At 40.0% G+C, this 26,782-nt stretch overlaps 4 protein-coding genes across 8 annotated transcripts in view; 2 read left to right on the forward strand and 2 right to left on the reverse strand.

Moving 5' to 3' along the window:
- The window catches only part of LOC306818859 (solute carrier family 28 member 3-like), a 145,764-nt gene that overhangs the window by 52,287 nt on the left and 66,695 nt on the right, over nt 1-26,782 (reverse strand). The window lies entirely within an intron of this gene.
- LOC306818856 (BDNF/NT-3 growth factors receptor-like) overlaps nt 1-26,782 on the forward strand; it is a 151,517-nt gene that overhangs the window by 38,381 nt on the left and 86,354 nt on the right. For 3 of the 5 annotated variants that reach the window (XM_079336580.1, XM_079336581.1, XM_079336583.1), the window contains 5 exons: nt 21,776-21,909; nt 22,649-22,781; nt 22,986-23,054; nt 23,240-23,467; nt 23,621-23,647. In XM_079336580.1, the coding sequence (XP_079192706.1) occupies nt 21,776-21,909; nt 22,649-22,781; nt 22,986-23,054; nt 23,240-23,467; nt 23,621-23,647 (591 nt within the window). Of the gene's footprint in view, nt 1-21,775; nt 21,910-22,648; nt 22,782-22,985; nt 23,055-23,239; nt 23,468-23,620; nt 23,648-26,207; nt 26,246-26,360; nt 26,460-26,782 lie in introns of all 5 variants that reach the window. The other 2 variants (XM_079336584.1, XM_079336582.1) reach the window with 2 other exon arrangements.
- LOC306818776 (solute carrier family 28 member 3-like) lies at nt 87-7,495 on the reverse strand (the record flags this gene model as incomplete). Its single annotated transcript, XM_079336495.1, has 9 exons — nt 6,986-7,495; nt 6,825-6,905; nt 4,917-5,030; nt 4,460-4,575; nt 4,094-4,131; nt 3,168-3,349; nt 2,621-2,702; nt 583-681; nt 87-226 (listed from the first exon to the last, which is right to left on the reverse strand). The coding sequence occupies exons 1-9, from the start codon at nt 7,055-7,057 to the stop codon at nt 87-89; spliced, it is 924 nt and encodes a 307-aa protein (XP_079192621.1). The 5' UTR covers nt 7,058-7,495.
- On the forward strand, nt 11,886-16,965 carry LOC306818777 (BDNF/NT-3 growth factors receptor-like; the record flags this gene model as incomplete). Its single annotated transcript, XM_079336496.1, has 4 exons — nt 11,886-12,281; nt 14,447-14,521; nt 16,472-16,543; nt 16,893-16,965. The coding sequence occupies exons 1-4, from the start codon at nt 12,016-12,018 to the stop codon at nt 16,963-16,965; spliced, it is 486 nt and encodes a 161-aa protein (XP_079192622.1). The 5' UTR covers nt 11,886-12,015.

Consider the following 26,782-nt stretch of genomic DNA (forward strand, 5'->3'; position numbering starts at 1 on the left):
CTCAACATGTAGACGAACAAATGTGACAGAAATCAACTACCCATTTGTGAAATAAATAGTTATTGAATTTGAATCAAAAATCCTCCCTACAAAAGAATGGAAAACAAAACAAACCAGTTTCTTGCATAAAAAAATGACAAGCAGCTGTGTATTTTGTTTTGCAGGTGGTATTTGAGTTTCACTTTTAGACTGAGAGAAGCAGAGCAAGAGAAATGGGCAAACGGGGCTGCATGGAAGAAATGTGTAACGTTATTATATCGCAACATATATTGAATTATACAATATCTCACTCTCAGTCATATCTCGTTTGAAAATACATTTTGATATTTTTTAAAAACTCAAAATGTTGTCCAACCCTAATCTAGTTTTAGCTTTAGTCTCGACACAGAGAAACAATCAAATCAAGCTGAAAATTCCCAAAGTCCTGCTTCTTGCTCTTCCTACCATCCTTGACTTTCCATGTTATTCCCCCCCGGACAATCTGCCTAACATGAAAATGAGCTCCCAGCCAAAATCCTCACAGGAGTTTTAAACTGAAATCAAAATTAACAATTGGTAAATGATTATAGCGTAAACAGTCACCTGCAATACACGCTGTCATGAAACAGGCAACACTTCCTGCGATCAGAGCTCTGAAGCCACAACTGGCGATGTCGGCACGTCTCTCTGGAGCCAGTGACGCTGCAAAATGAGAGAAAACAAGTTAAAAACAAGAACTGAACAGAATATGATAAAAGAAGAATCTTATATTTCACTACCAGCATTTTTTTTATTGAACTCCATTCTCAACATGTTCAGTTCATTTTGATTTAAATATTTTGGAATAAGTTTTTGAAATATTCCACACAATCTTGTGCTCCACAAATAATTTATTTTCAAAGTGCATTCATGATGAATGAACTCTTTGTGTTTTGAGTCAAGGAAATGGTCACTTTACGAAACAAGCCCAAATCAATACTATTGATATTTATAATAGCTACCATCTTTTTAAAATTGTTATTCACTTACAGCTTGCACATCATGACCTCTAATCTCAAATGTTCTCTTTTTGAGTCTTTATTCAGCCACAAAGACTTTTGTTCAGCAAGGTCATTTTGTGTGCAACACTTTTTCTGACACGCACGCTCACACTTTGCATCAGTCATGTTCCAGTCTGTTGACATTTATTATGAGGACATAGTTTAAAGGGATACTTCTGTTGAAATGTGAATCTGTATTGAAGTTGGGTCATACATGTAGTACAAATGTAAAATACATTTTGAAGTTGGTTCCTTTCTGACTGAGAAAAGGCAGAAAGTGCCTTTTTGGCTCATATGGATGAAAGACAACAACTCCCAGGATGCACAGCAACACAGTCCTCTCCTATTGAAACTATAATGTGCTCTCGTTACAGTCCGAGATTTCTTCCAGAAGGAATTGGCTCCTTAGAAATCCTTAGCAGCAAACGGACTCTACTGTTTGTCTGTGTCCATAAACAAAAGAGCACCGACACCACCAGTCCACCCCAGCTTGAGCTGATCCGGGGTCCTTCTTCTTACCGCCATCCGTTCCTCCATCAAGCTCCAATGCTTATAAAAAGAGGCACAAACATCCAACTCGAGCAAGACCTTCAAAATCCATCAACTTCCTCCATATCAGTTTGACATTGAAACATCTTTTTTTTTCGCCATTGTCAGTTCTTCTCAGCTCTCTCCACAGAGCTTGATAGCATAGCTTCCAAGCAAAATTGCGGACGTTTAGATTCTGGGAGTGAGGTCCCGCCCACTGATCTGTTAAAGGTCTTTCGCTTAAATGTGTCGAAAACATAAGGAACTAGCGATGTTGCATCACTGCCTCCAACCAAAGCAGCCTCAGTCTGACGCAAAACGATGATTTTTGTGTCATTGGAGGCTCCTTTTCAGACAAGAAATGTGGAGCTTTCCCATCTCAGGGGAAAAAGAGGGCGGGATGCACGACCATTCAAAAATAATACCAGGTTTCTAATGATACAAAACTTATTGCAAATGGATAAAGTTTCCCTTGAAGTATGTAAAGTCTCCTAAGGGATAATCACATACTATATGTGTATACATTAGAGCATTAGGGATTAATTGTGAAGCCAATATTATCATCCGATATTAGTGGATTTCTTTACCAGTTTGTTTAGCACTACAAGTTCTCTTTCACCAACAAAGGGCGCTATATGGATTACAACAAGTATTATCACTCCCCAGAGTGTCAAGAGGGGATACATGTATAGTATATGCGCAGTTACTTTCCTGTTGAGGGTTCGTCATGTATCGTGTGTTTTGTTTCCCACAGACTAAAGTAAAAGACTTAAACGTCTCATGAGTCCACATACTGTAGCTAGATTAACTCTAACAGATGGATTTTACACCTACTCGCACTCGTGCCAGCCAGAAAAGATATGTTCATGCTCTTCATTACATAGCATATGTACCTCATAGACTTTCTTTGTGCTTTTTTATCAATCTTTTTTACTTATTGGGACAATTAACAAGAAGTGTATAATTTATACTCAATCAGAGCTGCATACTACATCTGCAAGCATTTCTACAAACTGAAATGTTCCTCTTTGTATGTATGTCATTAGTGGGCCAGTTCACTAAGAGGCACTCACACAGCGCTCCAATGGTCATCCCCAGGGAAGAAAAGTTGGAAAATCCACACAGAGCGTAAGTAGCTATGGTTTCAGAGTGGACCTGAATGAAGAGAATCACAAAGTTAGAAACAACTGTGATGTTGATGCTTGTATAAATGCTTAACTCATCATAACGTTTCTCATATTACGCAGCTGCTGAATAAAATAAAAAACACGTTTGCAATACTTATAAGCAGGGAGTTCACAATACAATTAATTATTAATGCAAAATGAGGGACATTGGGATTTGCTTAAAAATCTTTATTTCGAATGAAATTTTCAATAAGGTTTTTTTGTACTATATTATCAGTGTCTTTATTTATATGGAAAAAACTGTTATCATAGATACAGTATCGTTATACGTATGGGATCATGAGTTGAGTAAATTGTTATAAACTTATTGTAAGTCTCCTTTTGTAAACATAAACTAACAATTTATGTTGATAATTGGCTATTTGAAATTCTGTATCACAAAGCAGCATATTACAACTCACACACGTGTTCATAGTTTAACGTTTACACTCACAGAAATAATCTGCTTTATGTTGTTCACGTATTCCGGCCCTCCTGCTTCCCGCCTTTTAATAAACTCTGCCAACTTCTGGTAGGCCACAAACTCATTGATAAAAGTCTTCATACCAATCAGCTCAGCAACGATAAAAGTGTCCTCCCAGGAAACAGAGGCATGAACAGGTACGAACATATGAGCTGAGGAAGAGACAAGAAGACAGAGTCAGTTCATTTGTGTTTCACGTCATTCACTTGGCAGTCAGTGTCTCCTGAAGCGGATGATAAAACGCTTTTAATGGTGTACCGCTGTGTTCCAGTTGTTAAGGCTTCTAAAATAATTTGACAATTCTTCTGGATTGATCAGCAACTGAAAAGACAAGTAATGCAGTCATTTCTGTGCAACATTTGGCAATATTTTTAAAGTTAGCGCAACCTGTTAGGTAACCAAAAACCGACTTTTTAACCAAAGTAAACATTAGCATTAGAGCCAAACTTACATGATAATGTGACTGTGTTACACGGTACCATAGGAAAAGTGAAACCTTTTTGCTAATAGTAACAACTGTCAGACATATTTTGGACCATGTTAAAAAACTGACTTCTGCAATGTTATTTAACCACTTGTAGCATATTTTCTGAACTTGACAAGTTAGCTAATTCAGGAAAGCAAACATTAGCATTAAACTAATACCTGGCTAATATTCCCCTTAGCATGCTAACATCAACAGATAATAATAAGCAAATATTGCCTTTCCTATAATGAGGTGTAATTATCAACTGAAGTGTTAGCTAGTTAGTGGTTGGATGCTAGGGTTGGGATTTGCAGGGATATTCATGATAAGACAGGATACATAATGATATGAAATGCAGGATATAAACATGCAATATGTGTATTAACAGACATTGTTATATCAATGTTTAAAAATATAACCCTAATGTCACCCAGGTCATGAAGTTTGCAGTTGCTGATCAATCTCTCTCTGAGGAGACACAAGAAGCATTTAAACTCAATCCTGTGACCAACATCAGGGATTTTTTTCAAAAGCACAGTGTCATCAGCATACTGGTGTTGATGACATTCAAAAATGGTTGGTGTTGCAGTACTCGTCTCCCAGCTTGATGATAACAACCAAAAGTTATTTTCTTTGAAAGAGTGCAAAAGTTGACCAATAAAGCTGATTTTTTTTGTTCTTTGCCTTGTGTGAGATTTTTTAATCAGGTGTGTGTGGCAGCTTGGTCATCCTGCCCTTGTTTTTATAAAGAAAAGTTTGTATTTGGTGTGTCTTTGCATGAAATGTATTGTCCTACCCTCGTTCCATTTTGAAGTCATTACTGGTCGTTACACGGTGGGGCTCTGTTTCAGGCCACAAGGTCTTTGCAATGGCGAGGGAGGCTGGAGCCGTCAACAAGTGAGATGCCTCAACCTCAAACATAGGCACACAAACAACAAAACATCATCAAGATGTACTTCAAGGTCAGTGTCAAGGACAACCAAGAATCTGTTAGGTTGGATGTTGATACTAAATCATAAATCCAAAGTCTTCTAAAACTTAAAACAATAAATTATAAACAGCATTTTATCAAATTGACTTGTATCACGATCAGAGTGACTTCGAAATCTTACAAAAGAATCAACCTTGATTTTATTACATACATGTAGATATCATACATATAAAGTGTGATCAGAAGTTGTAGGTTGTATATTACAATAAAAAAGGTGTATATTTTGGTGAATCTGTAATCACTTCTTTGTCCACTGCCTCACCCCAAAAGAGATGTAGACTCCTAAGATGGTACCGGCGATGCTGGAAAACCCTCCTGTCATCACGGCATGGATCTCCGAGAGAGTTAACCTACGGATCAGGAGTGGTGACTCTGTCTGAAACAACAGAGCAGGATGTGAGCTTGGCTGATTTGTGAGTGAATGAATGAAGTTACTGATTCATATCATTTCCTCAGTGATTCAAAATAAATAAATGTTGATGATTTCTGTTACAGTTGGGAATCCCAGGGTAATTTACAATATGATACCAGAAACACAGACCACAACTTTTGTGCTCATAGTCGACAAGCCTGATCAGGAAAAATGCTTCATGTAAAAAAAATTTTTATTCTTCATGCTGATCCGGACAGATATTGAATTCAGACGAGAGCAATAGTTTATGCCAAAGCGTTGTTCGGCTCAGTGTCCATTGTTTTGGGTTTTTGAAGTCACCTTGTGCGTGTTGGTTTTCTTAGAGAAGAGAGAGAAGAGACTCAGGTTCAAATTGAACAAACCAGAAGGTTTAATAAAGCAAGGAATTACAACGCAGATACCAAGGGTGTTGTCCCAGCTGGGGGTCGACCTCACTGACTTTCAGGTCAGCTCCTAAAACCAGAGAACAGACAACAAATGTGTGAAGTCACAGGATTGTATAATTACAGTAAGGTGCATCCTCTAACATGTTTGTTTGCTGTGTCAGCAGAAGTTTTGGCAGAGGTGGGTGATGTTTGAGTGTTAGTTTCTGTGTCTTTGAAATATAGTCACGTGATGTTCATGTGTTAGTTTCTGATGAACAAACTGTCCTTGAAGTGTTTGAGAACATTCCAGAGTGCTGCAGGTTTTTAGGGCATCAAAGGAGAGGTGCATTGGCCTCAGAAAATAGCTTTAACAGTACAGTCATGTGTTAAATGGTTATATACCATGCATTGGCTTTATTAAATCGTTTATTCCTGGTTTGGCTAAAACTATTCTCACTGCCTGTGTCTGTTCCTCTCTTCAAATTGTAATAAATACCGTAAATTCCGGACTATAAGCCGCTACTTTTTTCTCACACTTCGAGCACTGCGGCTTCTACTCCGGTGCGGCTAATGCATGGATTTTTTATGGGGGACAATGAGCTTCTGCCGCAAAAACATTTGACTTCGTCACGTCGGATCTTAATATCAGTCATTTTGCGCTTCATGCACGCACCCTCATGATGGAAAACACACGGAGAAATACATATGATGCAGCTTTCAAGTTAAAGGCGATCGACCTGGCTGTCAAAGAAGCTAACAGAGCTGCTGCACGTTAAGATGACACTGACAGCGACAACAGAGACTGAGGAAGTGAGTAATGAAGTCATTCTGAGGCAGTGAATGGATGGACTTTTTCTTGTGAAATGTATTACGGTCATCTTTTTCATCAGCCGTGTTACAGACACCGTCGGCTAGGCTTCGTATTGTAACGGTTCATGTTGTAAAGTCAGTAGTTGATAATGTGTTCATAATTCCGATTATGTGGAGAGTCAGTGAATGCACCAGCGAGAACGTGTTGAGTGGCTGTATGAGAGAACGCTGGGGGAGAGAGTACGATTGTTACGGCAAGTTATGTGTTGTTCTCTGCTGTAAACGGCGTGGTCACGGCCGACCGGGTTATTAAAAGTTATTATTTGAACGCTCTCGTCGTCCTTTAACGTCCGTATGGACGCTACAGTATTTGCGGATGTTACCGGTAGCCTACGTCTGTGTAAATAGCTCTTGTTATAGCGTGGACACCTGCGGCTTATAATCAAGTGCGGCTTATATATGTACAAATACATTTATTTACTTATTTTTAGCCGGTGCGGCTTATATCCAGGTGCGCTCAATAGTACGGAATTTACGGTAGTTCTACATCAAGTCTTTGAACTTCATTTACCCTCTGCCTTACCTTTGGAAGCAGGCAGGGCATGAAGCCGATGTGGTATAGGATGGAGATGACCGAGCTCATAAATACCAATATTGGCATCACCTGAAAGAGTCCAATTTAATGATCATAATAAGTATTCAGAGGTGTGTGTGTGTGTGTGTGTGTGTGTGTGTGTGTCATACCTTAAAGACCAAGAAATGGTCTGTGTAACTGGCACCAAACACAAACATAGACCCGACATCAGTGAACGACATAAAACCTTTGAAAAAGAATTCAAGGTAAATTTTTATCTTTTAAATATTTTAAACCTTTTATGTTAAAATGAGATTCAGGACAATTATTTGTGAATGTGCCATTGACTGTGTATAAATATAGACGAAGCCTCTCCACTTCACCCTGTTGTACAAAGTGAAGCCTGAACCTTACGAATAGCACATTGGCTCCCTCAGGTCATTCCAGTTCACAGCAGAACAGACTTTTGGGTCGGTTCAAAACAGAGACTCTATGACGGGACACGATGACGGTCTATGGAAAGTTTAAGAACTTTTGTGTTAGTGTTTGTGGCGGGGTTCTCTTATTAAACACCCCCATAAAAAAGTTTGGGGTACAGGTGAAGTCGCAGACTGTGATTGGTGGATTTATTTTTCACCGGCCTCCACAAGTGCACAATATTTCCAAAAAAGAAATGTGAAAAATCCAAAACAAAAAAAATAGAATTTTTTTTTTACAAGAAATATTTACAAAACAAAACTCCAACATGCGTATTGAGTGAGCAAACAAACGTTTCCTCCTCAAGCTGTTACCTCCTCTGTAACTTGACTTCACCCAACGCAGGATGAAGGAGGAGAAAAAGTTCCCCGTCTTCTGCACACAGTTTTTGTGTTGTCTGTTATCTTCTCACCTCTTTTTATTTACTGCCGTGTGGAAGCCAAAATGTTTCCACACCTCCGATTTAAAAGACGGTGGTGCGTCCTCAATTTGAAAATCTTTCTTTGCAGCTGCTGACGCTCACCGTATCACCTTGACACTTGTATTGATTTTAAACTGCCTTACGATTTATATTGAAGCCCCTCGGGTTAACGGATGCTGGGTACTCTGGTAGCCAAGGAGTTATCGGAAGTATTGACTGTGATGACGATTTTCTTTGTTCGGTTTCTGATCAATCATGATGCCTTAAAAAGATGAGGGAATGTTAGTTGTGTGACACTAATGTGGCATCAGAGGATCGATTTGAATATTGGGAATGTGGCTGCAAAAATCTGAAGTACTGAAGAAAGAAAATAAGAGTCTTTGTCCTCGATAAAATCCCACCATAAGAGGTACAAATGAAGAAATGAGTTTGACTGATACTTGGGCCAGTTGTTCACACACTCTTTAAATGTCGAGGCCTTGACCCATTCAGGGTCATGAGTTACACTTTAACGGATGCTCACAAAGATAGTTTAGCTGCTACTAAAACCAGGTGTATTATCAGGTGAATCAGGTCTCTGTGCTCTGCCACACACGCCTGGAAAGTCTCCATTTTCTGTTCCAGAAAGCTAAGCACACAGGAAGGGTGACGAAAAGGAGACATCAATGTAACAATAGGAAGGAAGGGTGAAGAAAAGGAGACATCAATGTAACATTAGGAAGGAAGGGTGAAGAAAAGGAGACATCAATGTCACATTAGGAAGGAAGGGTGAAGAAAAGGAGACATCAATGTAACTTTAGGAAGGAAGGGTGAAGAAAAGGAGACATCAATGTCACATTAGAATTGAAGGGTGAAGAAAAGGAGACATCAATGTCACATTAGAATTGAAGGGTGAAGAAAAGGAGACATCAATGTCACATTAGAATTGAAGGGTGAAGAAAAGGAGACATCAATGTAACATTAGAATTGAAGGGTGAAGAAAAGGAGCAACCTGATGATAATGATGATGAGGATAATTATGGCGATTAGAGCCTGTAAATAAATAGACCCTTGATATTTTCCCTTTGTGATGTCACAAAGGGAAAATATCCATACAGCCAGTTTGAGCACACATTTTTGAGCTGTACAAGCTTGCACAAGTAGAGCTGGCAAAGACAGAGAGGATGGACTTTATTCATCATAGGTAGGTTTGTAGACAGACCAGGTACACATATTAGAGTAAGAGAAACTTGGTAAAGTACATTTTTCATAATATTTTACCTTTAAGGGCTCAAAAACCTGTTTGTCTGAAGGTGTAATGATCAGTCACAATTTAAAGTTCTTCAAAAGAAAAAATTGTGTCATTGAAATATAAAGAAAACTACCAGCAACCTGAAAAAACACAGCCTTAATAACTCATTTTAAATACTCACACCTGTGAAAAGGCACATAGCCAATCCAAGTTTAGGATTCTAAGGAGGCCAAACGGTGTCAAAACATGTCTAGTATAGGTCAAAAGCAGCAAAGAGATAAGACAAGTCACTTTTTCCACAGGGAAAGATTAAAACATATCGAGGGCCTTAAAGAGACAGTACCTGAAATGGCCTGTGCTATACACAAGCTAATCTGAGATTCTCACAGACACGGAAAGGTGAGATAAAGGAGGAATTTTTATCTGTAAATCATGAAACAATTTTACATTGTTAAAATATAAACTACAAATGATCATTAAAGTCCCCTGTTTAGAAGATGATGGTAACACCTTTAAATGTTATTTTTGTTTTATTTTGTGTTTTGGGCATTTTTATAATAATAAAAAAACATGCAATAGCAATAAGCCAGAGCTCTTTTTATTTAGTACAAACTCAGTTTGAATGAACTGGCTCCAGTAACCTGATTGATGAACTTCTTTCTTTGATGCATTGGTTAATGTTGGTGGTATTGATTCAAGTCTGTCTTGGCTGGGAGCCCTCTATGATTATGAAATATGGCTGATTGATTTAATAAGGTGTCGCTTGGTCTAGTACAAGCCGGGTGAAGACTTGATGATTGGTGATGGATCCCTCATGTGACACCGAAGACGTTACATCCAATGTTTAGTGAAAGATTCAACAGCAAGCACAGCTGGCATTCAAAACCAATAGTATCATTTGATATATACTATTGGTTAAATAAAAACAAAAGGATAGTTTGTCATTTGCATTCATTTCTCACATTGTTGTCCATATAAAGTTAGAAATGTAAAGTTACAACTTTCCTTTAGAATAAAGGCACCTTCACACTGATTAACTGTATACAGGTCTACTTATTAAACCCCAGCTTAGCAACCTGATGATGATGATGATGAGGATAATTATGGCAATTACAGCCTGTAAATAAATAGACCCTTCTATCTCATTTATGGACATAGTGTGAAGCCAGCAAGCAGATAAATGAAATAACCTCTCTAACACAAGAGTCAGCTCCACCTCTCCTCTAGGACGCTCACACCTCGTTCACTTACTCAACAGGCCTGAGTAACATGTCACAGAGCGTGCTGGCCTTTCACCCCACCGACTGCACAATTTACAAGAAATCACGCAGCTGTGTCGAGGTACCCTTGAGCAAGAGACCCCTTTGCTCTGTACCTGACCCGTTCTGCAAGCAGAGCAAAGTGACATTTCCCTAAAGGCAAGGGGTCAGAGAGGAATCACTCTGTACGTGACCTGCTCTGATATCCTCATCGTAGTTGTGATCCAGCATAAAGTGTTACGGCATTTTATTTTTTAGTTTTTATCGTTTGCAGTGTTTTTGTGTTTTTATTGTTTGCAGTGCATTTTTACTTTTCATTTATATCATAAGAACTGCCATAGTCACATGCTGCACGACTTAATTGATCACATGACTTTGCCCCAATCCCGGAGACCTTCAAATCAGCGCACCTGTGTTGGTGAGGAGGAATGCACATAAAAAAGGACGGAAGCAACAAACAGAGCGGAGAAGGGGGGACGAGGACGGAAAGACCGGGGACGGGAGAAGAGAAACGGGACGGGGACGGGGACGGGGACGGGGACGGGGACGGGGACGGGGACGGGGACGGGGACGGGGACGGGGACGGGGACGGGGACGGGGACAGGAACAGGAACGGAACAGGAACGGAACCGGAAGAGCAGGAAGAGAGCAGGAAGACCGCGTACCACCGCTCAAGCAGTAAAGGCGAAGGACGGCACACGCATCGGGGACCACGCACGCTGAGACCGCAAGTGCTGCAAGGCGATACACACGCAGGGGCAGAGGAGGACTCTGCCTTCCGTGTAAGTACCCTTTGGGACCGTATAGTAGCACTTGTCGGAGAGAAGTGAGACAGGAAGCCGCTGTGTTAGGACGTTGACTGCCGCTTGTTGTTCCGCGCAGGTGTCTCAGCGTGCAGAGGACAGGAGCCAGCCGGGAGAGATCGAGACTGAGTGGAGGAGTGTTGTGAAGCCGAACACACGCAGGGGCAGAGGAAACTCTGCCTCGAGTGTAAGTATTGTAGCGACACTCCACCCTGTAGCCTAAGGCCCTAATAGTCTCGTATCCCCGTGCTGGCGTATATGCTTTGCATTGCAGGTGACCCGGTGTGTGTGACCAGAAGAAGAGTTACTGCCTGGAGGAGGAAGGGGACGGTGCCATTTTTTTAAAAGCATTTTTAGCCCATGTGTTTTTATGGACTTTTAGCATTTTTATTTGTGGGTATTTGTTGTTATCCTGGTTCTTTTTTTTTTTTTTTTTTTTTTTAAATATCCTTTTTTAATAAATTTCAATAAAGCCGTGCTATCTTTTGGTTCCTCCTTGTCAACAGTGTGCTCTCACCCGGTCATCCCACTCTACTTATCAATAATTCTCTGGTCAAATTTCATTACACCTCTCATAGTTCTCAATAGCCCCTCCCCATTACATAGTGCCTGGCTCCTTATCCTGTCTGTCATTCATTCTGGAGCTGTGTCTTCAACCCAGCCCACACCACCATCACTACCACCAACCTCTCATCTCATCCACACACTCAGAGAGAGAGAGAGAGAGAGAGAGAGAACACACCTGACAGTGTCTCAGTGTTGACTGACTGAGTGACTGACTGACTGACTGACTGGAGATTCTGGAGGAAACACACGGGGAAGTATTCACATCGTCTCTGGTTTTTCACCGTCTTGTCAGTGTGGTCACAGCTGACTGACCGCCTCACCCTCGGATCTTGACTTGATTCTCTCCCTTCCTTGACTGGCTGGACCGAGGCTGATCCCAGCCACCCTGTACCGTGGCCGCGGGGCTGTTCAGCGAGCCATATAGCTGAAGTTGGCACCCGAGATGAGCGCCTGGAGACCCGGGAGCGGTGCTCTCTTCTCGTCGGGGAGAGGGTCATGGTCGTGGCGGTGGTGCTGCTGGTGGTCGTGGTGGTGGCTGATGATGATCGGGGTGGCTGTGGGCTCGGGGGTTCCCTGGATGTCCTCGGAGGCATGCTCGTCGTCCTGCTCCTGCAGCAGCACCAGGATCTCCTGCGTGGACCCTGTGCGGGGAATCAATTCTTTCCCGGTCCTTCAGCCCGAGGCGGAGATGGAGAACATCACCGACATGTGAGTGTCATAAAAGAGGGAATCATTGGTTCTCCTTTCATCAAATTAGTTTCTGTCATTGCTTTCATTTATTTCCAAACAATTTTCAAATAAAGGAATGTCATCCTTTCCCTCTGCTTAACACCCTAAAAAATAATACTGCACGGTACTTAATTTAAATGAAACATTTTTACACACAAATATTGAGTAAATTTCAAAGCTTTGAAATCAAGTGAAAGAAACCATGAATAATGAATAGATTTACTCAATATTTTCAATCGAGTACGCCTGAACTAAGCAAAATGACAAAAACTGTTTTGTAAATTTAACTGAAATACTCTATAAAGTCTTCAGAAAATATGAGCAGAAAGAACTTAAAAAAATGAGTAGAGATAAGTAAAACCATAAGGAGGATATAACTAAATACTTCCCTTTTATTTGCTTAAATAAACAAATTGTATTCATTAAAAATGTGTCTTGTGCTAAAACAATTTTGTCTTTTACTTAAAATATTACATTCTATAAGAGCATAATACTTCAAGATGTCAAACTTAAGCAAGATGAAGCAGCAGTCTGGTGAAAGACACTGACTGGCTGTTTGGCTAATGACTGATGACCGTCAGACCTTTTCATTACAAACGACCTTGCAAAGGAAAAGAAAAACAGGGAGCTACAGCAGGTTCTAGTGTCCCCGTCTGTGGTGACTGATTGAACATCCTGATTATTTGGACATGTGACTGAAACACAGAGTCTAAAAGTGTACAGTGTAAACTCCTTAAACCGAATAACAAGCAGTTCAATTATCTTTTTTTGTTTTACATAAACGAGTAAGTATTTTCTTTTAAGTATAAAAGAAAACTTGCAAACAAATAGCTTGTTACTTAACATTGATCTACGTATTCTAATGTGCAGAATACACCTACACTTATATATACTTACATTTCTAGCATTTATTTAATTCACATTATCTGTCAATTCTCTTCACTTTTGTAGATAGATTCCTGCACTATCTGCTTATTGCACTTCTGGTGAGATGGCACACCTCTTTTTGTTTCTCCTACGCTTGAATATGTGTAATGACAATAAAGTAGAATCTCATCTGAGTGAACGCAAACTTCAATCATATTTATATTGTTCATATTTGTGGGAGCTGCCTCCTTAAGATACAACAACAGAGAGGAAAGTACAGAAAGTATAGGTAATGCAGTGTGAAGGAACATGTAACAACCTTAGAAACTATCCAAACATACAAGTAGTAATTGTGTATTCAAATAGACACATGGAGGTTACTTCAAGCACTACTCCTCTCTAGTAGCTAACACAAGGATGCAGAGAAGCGTTCATTATTGCTGCTGAAAAAAACAGAGATGGTCTCAGCGTTAGGCGATGATGTCACCATTCACCCAAAGTGAAAAGCATCATTTTTTTTATTTTTCAGTCAACTTTGCTTTATTTGACGGGAAGGGCAGAGATCAGACAGAAAATGAAGGCAGGGATGTGTGATTACGTGTATATGATATTTGTTGTATGGCGCCTTTCAAGGCCACCTGCTATGAGGTATTTGAAGGTTAAGCAGTTGTCTTTAATCTTTGCTGAAAATCCTCATCATCAACCAAAAAGTCTTCTTTTTGATTTAAATTCAGAAGTGGAAAATGAAAACTGAAGCTAACCACTTACTGTGAAGAACCCATTTTGGAAATCACTGATTCTAATGAGAAAGGATTTATTCAGCCGGGGTCTCTGCGTGCCTGCCACATTCAAGCATCATCTAATGACCTTGTGACATGTGCAGCAGCAAGGCTGACAAAGAGCTCGGCTGTGACAGTCACAGCTTGTTCCGTCTGAAGGTGAGCCGCTCTCGGACATCTGATCTCAAAGATCTGTTAAGTACACATTGTTTTGCAGAAACCTGTTCACACAGTAACACTCATTCACTGGAGGGAGTTGACCACAATCATCTCCTCTCTCTTGCTCTAGTGCAGCAGAGAGAAAGAGGAGAGGGAGAGAGAGCCTCCTTCTTTATATCTAACAAACTCTTCCAGGTTCATTGATCAGCTGCAGGCCTCCAACAGTTTGAATGATCTGGCTTTATTATGTTGCTTTGTCTTGTTCGAATGCTTCTGTGTACGCTTCCTCCTCCCTGTTAACAAATGAGCCTCCTGACACACTCTTGTATCTCCTGACAGCTACATCGCTAACCAGAGCGCTTTCTCCTCCATCAACGACAAAGACCTGCACGACTACAACAATCTCAGGAACCTGTGAGTCTTTCACGGCTAATACATGACATGTCTTCTGCAGACAAACATGCATTCATTTGTCTCTTATCGGGATGGTACCAAATATGAATACTACAACACGTCATCGTCCTGATTGGTGTAATCCCATTATTGACACGCTGGTGCCAAGTGCAGATGTTTGATTTCCTGCTTATTGACTCACCATGTCACTTCTTTATTACGCCTCAAGGTCGCACTAATAACAAGAATGAGAGTAACGTAAGCCGAAGTTGAAAGTTTAAAGGCTGATAAAAGAAGAATACTTGTTTACATGGAAAGTCTTCAGCTCTTCACATGCTGTGATGCATCAATTGAAGATGGTCTTTACAAATTATTGATATTTGCAGAATCTAGTATTCTGGTCTTCTTGTTATTGTGGGCATATAGATGTGTGTGTGTGTGTGTGTTGCTTTCAAACTGCTTGTGATGATGGCGATGTTGCAGGGTGAGTTACTGCGCTCTATGCCTCTGTGCCTCTTTTTTATTTTTTTTATGTCTTCATCTCAAACTAAATAGTCTACCAAGCAGCACCAACTTGAGTTGAAACATCATAATGTGTTAAGTTCCCAGCCCGTGTCCTTTCAGGTAGAGAGATGAATATAAAACATGTTACGCACTCAAAGACAATAATCTAGTAATGGTGGATGAATCAGGACAAAATAATGAATGCAGGCCAGATGACTGTTCATGCATAAAGTAAGGACACATAAACTCTCTACAAACAATGTTATTTAACAGGAAAAGGTCCAGATGTCACTATTTGACATCTTTTTACAGTCATTATGTTACAGTCTCGTTTTTTATAGTAAACTACAAATCTTTCATATCAGATCAGATGCATTATTATTGTAATTCATAAAAGATAAATATGTGATGTCACACCTCAGCTGATGAGGCTCACACACAGACTGTGGGGATAATAAAGGCACTTTGAACTAATCATCTGACTTGGAGGTTTCTGTTTAAAAACAGTCATCTGTTTCATTTTAACCAGCATTTAGAAAACTAGCAGCATCTTGTTAGCAAAGGACAACACATGAAATATCAATACATATTTGTCAAGATCAACCGAAATCACAAATATACTGTATATCAGGTAGAGCATTTACAGTCAGATCTGTCAGCATCCAAGTCATTTAAAGTCACCTGAAAAACAGCCAAAGGGAGCAGCTCTTTAAGATCTGTGATGTTTCTGCACATTCATATCCACACAGCACTTATACAGAAGTACTGTTGTAGTGAAACAATGAACAAAAGCAGAAATAGATCCATAAATACACAAACAGATTCACACGTCTACAAAGATCAGCAAGTGTGCACGTGTTTGAAGGATCTGTGTAGATGTGTATGGATCTATTTACACCATGGCAAAGTAGAACCACAGCTGTGTTCAGACTTTTAGATGAGGTGAGTTCCCTGAGAACTGCACACCATGGGGAGTTTCTTGTCTTTCCATGAAGCAGGAGCTAAACAGGTTTGCCTCTGCCAGGTGAAACCGTTAATAAAGAGGAAGGGTTCCAATAGTTCCTAGAACTAAGAAAAAGTTCCTACGGTGTGAAAACACCTCACGCTACAACAGCAGCTCTGTCGACTTACACTGACAAGATGTTGCTAATGTGTTTGTAGTTCCAGGATTCATTATTAAGGACAATAAGTAAATCCCAGAGGTCTTCCTGGAGTTCAGGCTCCTGCTGCTTCAACTATTTGGTTCTTCTTGTTCAAAACAGCATCTGTAGAGTATTTACAAGTGCTAACTAATTCATCAGTAATACGGGATAAAAGCTGTGGACTCTTTTAATATCAAAAGGAACGTCATTGAAATAAACAGGAATCTGGTTTCTCTAACGTTACAGATCTTGAACCTGATTTTTTTGCAGGTGATTTTGATTCCTGAAAACTGTTTGTAATAACTTGATTTTGTTTGTGTGACAGAACGGTAACCAACAGCAGACTGACATACGTATCCAAGCTGGCCTTTCAAAACAACGTCAAGCTGCAGTACCTGTAAGTCTAAACTCAGGGAACAGATTGATGCTTGCTGCTGATGAAACAGCCTCAGTAAGTGTGAGTCTGTTTTCTATGATTTATTGTTGGAGTTAAATGACGAAAGAAGATCAACAACAGCTGAGAGTCTGATGGGAAACGAAGTTCAGTTCAGTTTCAGCCTGAACACTGCTTATAATTGATCTTTCAATCTTGATACTTATTATACTAATCAGATGTAATTGTCACAGTGCTTGTAGAGGGGAAACTTTGAATGTAAAAACAATGCATGTAGAAATGTGCTGCCTTATTATTCCTCGTTGTGTTGATATAACACTCTCCCTCGCTGATGTTTGGTTTTACTTTCCAGGAATCTAAAGGATAACAACCTGTCATCGCTGTCCTGGAAGATATTCAGACACCTCAACATCTCTGATCTGTGAGTTCCCCGTCAGTCTGTCTCTGTCTCTCTCTCTCTCTCTCTGAGTCACAGTATGTAGAGTATATACCACCTTTCATATCAACTGTCAGTGTTTGATTTACTGCTGCCTTGGGGAAAGAATGATTTTTGTAATCATTGAAGGAAGGGAGAGACAGGGAGGCCTGATTGGTTCATAAAAGTCGTACAGAGTGCAGACATTGTTCAAAGTGTTTGTTTCTTCTTCAGAGCACACAAGTTATTCACTTCTGTCAGGACCTAAATACTTATACTAAATACTTATTATTATTAAATAGAACAATAATAATAACTAAATACTTATTATTATTAAATAGAACAATAATAATAATAATAATAACTAAATACTTATTATTATTAAATTGAACAATAATAATAACTAAATACTTATTATTATTAAATAGAACAATAATAATAACTAAATACTTGTTATTATTAAATAGAACAATGATAATAATAATAATAACTAAATACGTATTATTATTAAACAGAACAATAATAATAACTAAATACTTATTATTATTAAATAGAACAATAATAATAACTAAAAACTTATTATTATTAAATAGAACAATAATAATAATAATAATAACTAAATACGTATTATTATTAAACAGAACAATAATAATAACTAAATACTTATTATTATTAAATAGAACAATAATAATAACTAAAAACTTATTATTATTAAATAGAACAATAATAATAACTAAATACTTATTATTATTAAATAGAACAATGATAATAATAACTAAATACGTATTATTATTATTAAACAGAACAATAATAATAATAACAAAATACTTATTATTATTAAATAGAACAATGATAATAATAATAACTAAATACTTATTATTATTAAATAGAACAATAATAACTAAATACTTATATTAATAAATAGAACAATGATAATAATAATAACTAAATACGTATTATTATTAAACAGAACAATAATAATAATAACAAAATACTTATTATTATTAAATAGAACAATAATAATAACTAAATACTTATTATTATTAAATAGAACAATAATAATAATAATAATAACTAAATACTTGTTATTATTAAATAGAACAATAATAATAATAATAATAACTAAATACTTATTATTATTAAATAGAACAATAATAATAATAATAATAATAACTAAATACTTGTTATTATTAAATAGAATCTAAATCTTAAAAAGTGTATCTGAAGAGAATTACCAACCCTTCCTTTAATTTAACTCAACCATTAGGACTAAGTAGTTTACATCGTTATAGGAATTTTCAGATTTATGTCCAAGCGTTCATTTTATAAAAAAGTTGACTTTTAATTTGATATTTTATGCTAATGCCATTATTGACATATGAGGCTCCTGCAGTGCTGTGAGCGACAGATTAGCAGAGTCGAGGAGAACAGCTCATGACACGTTCCAAACACTCTTCCCAAAAACTGTGAGTGTCTCCTTCAAACAGAAGGACTGTATTGACCCCATAGATCGTGTGCGTGTGTGTGTGTGTGTGTGTGTGTGTGTGTGTGTGTGTGTGTGTGTGTGTGTAGGATCCTGTCAGGGAACCCTCTGCACTGTTCCTGTGAGAACATGTGGATCAAGCTGTGGTTAGGAGAGGAAGCAGACATTCAGGAGCTGCGCTGCATCGAGGATGGAGGAGGCCGCAAGCTGCTGTCCAGACTGACTTTACCTTACTGCAGTAAGGACACGCTCACACACACACACACACACACACACACACACACACACACACACACACACACACACACACACACACACGCACACACACACGCACACACACACACACACAGTGTGGAGGACTCAGACACGTGTGATGGACGGGCCTGGAAAAGACATTGTTACTCAAGCTGTAACAAAGTGAAAAGTGCTGAAGGGCCTGCAGGAAAAGGGTCATCCTGCTGACTTCCTCTACCTATTTCTTCTTCTAAATATCTGTGACGATTGTGTGTGTGCTCTCGTGTGTTTTGCATGTGTCTCACACATCTGTTTTTTATGTAAGTCCTTTGCTAGCTTAAATCTAGGATACAGGCTTTATGAGTTATTATGTTATCATATGTTGTTGTTACAATTGCAAACATTGTAAGCGTGTTCCCAGGGGAGTGAGATTTTTAGATTTCAGTCAGTTTCAAATCCATGCAAATAAAATAGAAGGAGAGCTTTGTATGCATTAACCAAAGTCACTGCAGTAATCACATCTGATATAAGAGCTGCTGGTATGTGAACCTTCACCGCCTACAGCAGAGAAGCAGCACACACTGTATTTCATGCTTAGCTCTGTATATTGTAATTTCCCCAGACACTGAGCAGAGGAAAAAAAGCTACCATTTCTTTCACATGAGCAGGCAAACAAATGAGCAAATAAACGCAAGGATGCACACTCAGATCTTTGCTTGCGTCAATGGTGGCGTTTGTGGAGCGCTTGCTGCGGGAGGGTTTAGAGCTCCCGGAAACATTTGAACTACGCGCGGAAAGAGCGCACCGCGCCCTGATGCCGAAGCCGCTTGAGGACTCCCCGCCGAGGTCTATCGTGGTCAAACTGTCAAGCTACAGGATGAAAGAAGAGCTGCTGAGAACGGCCTGGCAAAAGAGAGGATTTGAACACCTTGGAAAACGAGTCAATGTGGATCACGACTATGCGCCTGATGTCTTAAAAAAGCGCAGGGAATATGCTGAAGCGAAAGCGGTCCTGAAGGCGAAGACAATCCGCTTTCAGACGCCGTTCCCCGCCAGATTCAGAGTTTTCTACCAGGAGGCGACGCAGGATATGGAGAGGAGGGGTCTCCCGGTGTCGGTCATTAAACACCCGGACTCACTTTTGGAGAGGATCCAGCAGTTCACATGGCACACCGTTAAGAGGCCGAGGAACCGGGACAGAGGTGACAGGGCTTCGGCATTTAAGGAAAAGTTACAGGCTTTCAGACGCCAGGACTCGGGGTGACTGTAAGTGATCTGTAAACTGTTGGGTGCCAGCGAATTTTGATTTTAACGAGTGAGTCCGGTGTGACTTTATTTTGATGTATTTCTTTTTTTCTCCTCCGGGAACTCCCAGCAGAGGGCTGACTTAGTCTGCTAACATGTGCTGATTCTCAAAGGTGTGCGGTATGGGCTATATATATATATATATATATATATATATATATATATATATATATATAACTAAGAGTATAATGTAAACGTCGGGGAAAGATGTTTCTCTGTTTGCTGCCGGGACAGAGACAATACAATGCATGAAGGCCCTCTCCCACCTGACAGGTGGAGAGGCTTTACCTCAGAGCCCTTCATCCATCAGGGCTTCATCAGGGTCGATATTAAGACCCCACAGTTGGAAGTCTTATTTTCTGTCTTTACTGTTCTTATGGTGTTCTGTGGGTTGTATGAGTTTTTGTTGTTAGCTGCAGTTATTGGCAGCCTGTGTGGGGTAACCTGTGTTTTATTTTGCTACTTATGGACACTTGTGGTGAGTCTCGGTTATATGTCATCTCTCTTCTCAATGACCACTGAATGCAAGAAGTTAAAATAGCTACTTATAATGTGAATGGCCTTGTCAACCCCATTAAGAGAAGTAAGATTTTAACTAAACTAAGGGTTAGGGTAGGTTAGGCTTAGGCTGCACTCGTCTTCGGCACAGTTACCAGAGCATGTTACTCTTTTCTGTCGGATGGTGTATATCCAAAATGTCTCCAAACTCCTGAAGTTGGGCGTCCTTTCTTGTCATCTTGTCCACGATGTTTTCTCCATGCTTTGAGCTAGCAGGCTAAGCGCTATCTTCTGTGTTGCTAACGCTACTTTTGGCTGTGTCATTCTGCTCGGAACATCTGGAAGCCCGCCTAGCCAAATCCCTGCGACACATTGTCGGGTGACAGCTGGCATTCACTGCGCTCAAACTGTCTATCAGCTCTCCACAGATCAACTGAAGGTTCATGTAGAAGACATAAAGAGCAGCAAATGGATTTAGAAAGGCAAAGTTATAGTTACTATCCACTCTGCAACTCGTGTCTTTATCCCTCTTCTTGTCCATAATGCATGATGGACTATTATTGTGATATTCTTTTTCTTGTGCAGGCCATCTTAAAACTAGTCAGACGACATATAGGCAGGTCAACTTTCTTTCCCCTCACAGGCTTCCTTACTTTTGTCATTGATGTTGTTAGTCAGGACTTTATTGTGCTGTTGGCTGTTTCTCTGCAGACACTTCAGTGCCAGTCGTTTCCATATGTTTACAACAGTGGTGCCAAACACTAAAACACATCATAGTGAAATCTTTCCTGCTAATGACTCACATGTTGACAGAGTATGTGTCATGGATGGTTTGACTATCAAAGCTGCGCTGGAAAATAATTGAACATGGAGATAATTTGTCGTGTTCCGAGGCGGGTCACGACAACAACACAGACAGTAACACCAGCGAGGTTTTCCCAAGTTTGAACTCTGTCGCTGTGTCTCTCTTTGATTGGGGCGAATGTGCTTAAATGAAAGCAGGAGAGAAAGTAAGAGGGAGAGCAGGAGATTGAATTCAAGGTCTCTCTTTGTGAGTCCATGTTTTCCCCTGCTCGGTGGTAGTGTGTGTGTGTGTGTGTGTGTGTGTGTTTGCCTAATCTTCCACTCTTGTTGTTGAGGTTGTTACATGCCTGGTGTTGTGAATGAAAGGACAAGTGTCCCAATCCTAAATTTGCTTCCTTCCTTTTCCCCCTTTCCTCCGACCTCCCTCTCCCCCTGCCTCCTTCTCCTCCTGCCTCTCCTCTTCTCCTCCTCCTTCCCTCTCCCTGGTTGGATGTAGAGCTTCCCATGGCAACTTTGAACCCATCCACAGTGAGAGTAATGGAGGGGAAGAGCGTGGACCTGACCTGCACAACCTCTGGGGTGCCCTCACCTGAGCTGATATGGAACATGTCGCTGGTCTCCGAATATGATGTTAGAACACACACACACACACACACACACACACACACACACACACACACACACACACACACACACACACACACACACACACACACACACATGCAGTGGAAGTCACTGTTTAATGTTTACATCATACACAACATAGTGTTGACAGAGTCTGCACAGGATCAATGAGTGAGTGGAAAAGAGAGAGAGAATGATCACAGCAGGTAATATTCAGGAACATTCTTGCAGGGATAATGACGTTTAGATCATTGACTCACCTCAACTTTTTTCCAGAAAGGTTACAAGGGTGCTGACAGGGAAAAAGTTGGGACACATTTTCAGTCAGAAATTCTGCCTTTAGCAGGTGCCAGTAGTGTAGTGGTTAGTGCACATGCCCCATCGTCCTGAAAGTGGGTGGTCCAGGTCAGAATCAGTACTGAGGCTAACCATGTCATTCCCCACTCTCTCCTGATTTCAGACTATCCAACACCCTCCAAAAAGAATAATAATAATGAACTAAACAGTGATAGGTTGATGGATATTTATTAGTATATCCTGGGATAAAACTTGCATGTCACTGTTGCAGTACAACGATGGATTGCAATAATCATGCAAAAACAAATACAATACTTTAGGAACAATGACCTTTAAATGACAACAAGTGAAAAGAATAGTATCATTAAAAGCTGCATCTTTTAATATGTAGAACTGTGCCAGGGGTGTGTTGAAAACTCCTGATATAAGAATGTGTTTCATTCCTCAGATCAGGACATCAGGACAGATTTCTGTGATGCGACTCTCCAACCTGTCCTCTCTGGACCACAACCGCAAGATCAGCTGCACGGCTGAGAACGCTGTCGGAGAGAAAGAGTCCTCGCTGGTGCTGGATATTCTTTGTACGGCTCTAATTCAGTGTGTGTGTGTGTGCAGTGAAGTCTTTAAAGCTGTAGAAGACTAATGCTCCTCCTCCTTTTAATCAGTGTTATTGGATGCTTCACTAGTTCTACCGCTGAATTGCTATTTGCTTTTTTGTTTTTGTGTTTTCTGTTTGTGTTTGTCATCGGTGCCCTTGAACTCTTTATTCTTTCTTTTACACTCAGTTCCTCCAAAGATCACGAAGCTGAGTCCGATCCCGGACCATTACTGGTGCATCCACTTCAGCATGACAGGTACGACAGAGAAATCCAAATAACATCCTTCACTGATACTTTTCTGAAGTATCATCATGATCATATCCATGTTAATAAATCAAAGCAGGACCACTTATCCTATGTGTCCTTGAGCAAGACACTTCAACTTAACGAGACACATGTAACCAGTGAAATCTACAGAATCTCTTTCCTTGTATTTCCAGGAAACCCAGAGCCGACGCTACAATGGTTTCTGAATGGAAAAAAGGTGACGGAAGGGAGCTTCATCTTTACAAGGATCCAGGAGGTCACAGAGAGAGAATACCACGGCTACCTGCAGCTGGACAACCCCACATACCTTAACAACAGCCGCTACATGCTCGTGGCTACAAACAGATATGGGACAGACCAAAGGGAGGTGGAAGCTCAGTTCATGAGGCCGCCCAGTGAAGGTGAGCAGTAAAGCTGCTCTCAAATGTTTGAACATTCAGGATGTTTTGCCAAAGAGAGTCACTGGTACATCTTTATTGACATATTTTATAAGCCAGCGTCAGCTCAACATATCAATGAAATGTTCTTTTTGTTTTGCATTTTCTGATGTGCAGATCCTGATACGGAGCCAACTTATTATGGTGAGTGAAACATATTCCTAACGACTAATATCATGCTGTCAGTGTCTCTTCAGATCAATGTTTCTTTTCTGTTCAATATCTCATCTTTTCATCCTCCTCCATGAAGACAAATCACATTTTATAAATCTTTCTCTTTTATCTCTCAAGTTGCTGAGGGTGCGTTACATCAGCTAGACATGAGGCTTGTTGTCCTTTCTTTTGTGGCACCCATGCTGTTGTGATTCTGTTATTGATATTTTGCATGTTGAATTCATGTTTTTTTTCTTTAATGTTTGTTTGTGTAATGGATATGTTATTGACAGAAGCTCTGAAAACAGGCATGACTGACGACATGATTTAGTGACGAGCATGCTGCAGAATTGACTCTTTGAGTGTTTCGGTATGTTTGAAAGCTAACGGTTCTTTGCTGTCTCTTTCTCCAACACCTCATCCCTCCTGCAGAGCTCCCAACAGGTACTGCAAAGAATTTGACTTTTCATAGCTCTCATAGTTAAATGATCAATTACTTAGCCGCCTTCTCTAAATGACTTGTTGTTACTTGTGCTCCACACAGGGGAATAAAGTGCCAGCTTGAATTGACAATGTAAAAGGGGCTAATGAAAACAACCAGCTGAAACCCTGTTTATTAGATAGATAGATAGATAGATAGATAGATAGATAGATAGATAGATAGATAGATAGATAGATAGATAGATAGATAGATAGATAGATAGATAGATAGATAGATAGATAGATACTTTATTGATCCCGAGGGAAATTCAAGCCTTAAACCCTTTATTTCAGACAGAGGTAGAAAAATATGGCTTTTTCATTCAAGTCCAGCTACCTAACTTTTGTTTTCATCCTGAAATCACATCATCTCTGGCAGATTTTATCTGTTGCATGATCGTGTCGTGGTCCCCATCTGACTTCTTTGAAATAAGAAGCATATGAATTGTCGTACGTATGAATTGATACCACAAACCAGATTTGATGCAAAACACTGAGACTAAAGCAGCTGCTAATGGTTGAAAGTCAGTGAAAGACAGAAGAAGAAGAGGGCGTGATCTTGCAACGCAGTGCAGAGCTTCTAAGTGCTAATATGAGAAACTCTGATAATAATAATCCAGTTTGGTAACTGCTAGAGCACCTTTACAATATGAGAGAAAAGACTTTGAAGATGTGGGAGTTCAAAACTTCTCCAAATTGGACAGATAAGCTAAAGTTAGCCTGAACTCATGTTACACATCCTACATGCATTGATAGAATACACAGCGACTGTTTTCATCTGTAAATCAATGTGCTGCTCTTTAGATTGATGTTGATAGATTGAAGTCACAATCCTTCATCATATGCACAATTCAAATGATCTGCTTTGGGTTTGTGGACATTTGCTCTTTAATTTGCTACAAACAACCACCTGGTGCTGAACATGCTGTTAAACACCAGTAAACTATGTCTTTAACAGGTGTTGATTATTTGGTCATTTGTTGTTGCATTAAATAATCAATCGGATGGCCTTGGGCTTATGTTGCCTTGTGTGGAAACTGCAGCCCTCGTCACAGAGACCGTGGGTTCGAATACGACGGCGGCCCTTTACTGCACGTCACCCCGCTCACTCTTTCTCTGAGGTTACCCGTCTCTCTCCAATGATGGAGAGAAAAAAAACAAAACAGCAGAAAATGTCATGTTTAGGGTGTCCACGTGCTGTTTTGTTGTTGTTTCCCTGTCTGTCATTCCCTCCTGTCTCCCCTTCCCTCACTAATCATTCAATTAGGTTCAGCTGCGGTCACAGGTGTCTCCCAATCATCATCATCATCAGGCTATTTAAGATGGCTCCTTGCAGGAAGCCAGTGCCAGATTATTGTCTCATCTCCATGGGTTTGTTCCTCAGTGTTTGTGCTTGCTCCTCGTTTATTCCTGGATACTTGTATTTACTCGTGTTTGTTGACCTCTTGTATTTTCTCCTTCTCCGTAGTTCCCGTTCCCGTCCTTCCTGCGACTCCGTCTTCCCCTGTTCGTCTCGTGTGTCCGATCTGGCTCCTCGTCACGCGTGTTTAGGTTTAGGGTTATTAGGTTGCACTAGAGTCACATTGATTATTGTACTGCACATATATTTCACCCCGTGTCACGTGTTAATAAATTGTTATTTGTTAAACGTCCTTCTGTCTCTGAGTCGTGCGCTTGGTTCTGAAGATTTTCTGAGTCGCAACAGAAAAGTTCTAATGAAGTAATATCATGTCCGGTAATTTGTGCCTGGTTTGACCTCATTTTACAAACGTGTGCGACAATAATTAGACAAAGAGTGTGAGTGGCTTTGATTATGTCATTATCACCATTTTTTAGACGTTTTTGTAGGATTATTTTGTCGTTCTTTTGTTGAATGAATCCTTAAAAGTGATCGACTTTGATATGATTTGAGTTCAAAGGAGTCACAGTTGCGAGCCCATTTAGACTCTCAGCAGCATTTTCCAATCTGTGCTCGCTACAATACTGTTGAAAAGAAATGTTGATTTCAACTCTGTCCTTCTGTCACTGTAACTGTATTTACTTTCCTCTCTCTCTCTCTGCTTATCAACAGAGGACCCTCCTGAAGTCACTCACAAAGACAGAGTCGCTGTAAGTCCTCTGCCACCTGTTTAGTTTACTATTTCATTTGTGTCTAGAAAACACCTTGTCAGGGTCTCTTTTCCCATGCTCGGAGGTTAATAACTCGTGTTTTGTCATCGTTCAGGTGTACGTGGTGGTGGGCATTGCTGCTGTCGTCTTCACCGTTTTCGTTCTCTTGTGTCTGTTCTCAAGTTTGGAGGGAACTCCAAGTTTGGCATCAAAGGTAAGGCTCTAAGCTTCTGTCTTCATTGACCTCCTCGTCGGGGAGAACATGCCGAATCACTACAGAATTAATCCACAATACGTATTTGTCTGTTATTTGTGAGTAACTGTCAAAGATGGCTTCATGGATACATCAAAAAAACAAAAAGAGATCCCCCCCTCTGTTCCGTCTTTGTGGGTATTAACAGAGACGTTACAGAGCTGAGCCAGCCGGGCGGAGCTCAGTGCAGTGTGCGTACATGCAGTCAAAAAGGAAGAGAGGCCAAGCTGCCCTAGCACTCCTACAGGGGTGTGGTCAAACTCAACTCATTTGCATTTAAAGCA

This window comes from Symphodus melops, assembly GCF_947650265.1.
Source record: "Symphodus melops genome assembly, chromosome: 23".
In the NCBI taxonomy this organism is placed as follows: Eukaryota; Metazoa; Chordata; class Actinopteri; order Labriformes; family Labridae; genus Symphodus; species Symphodus melops.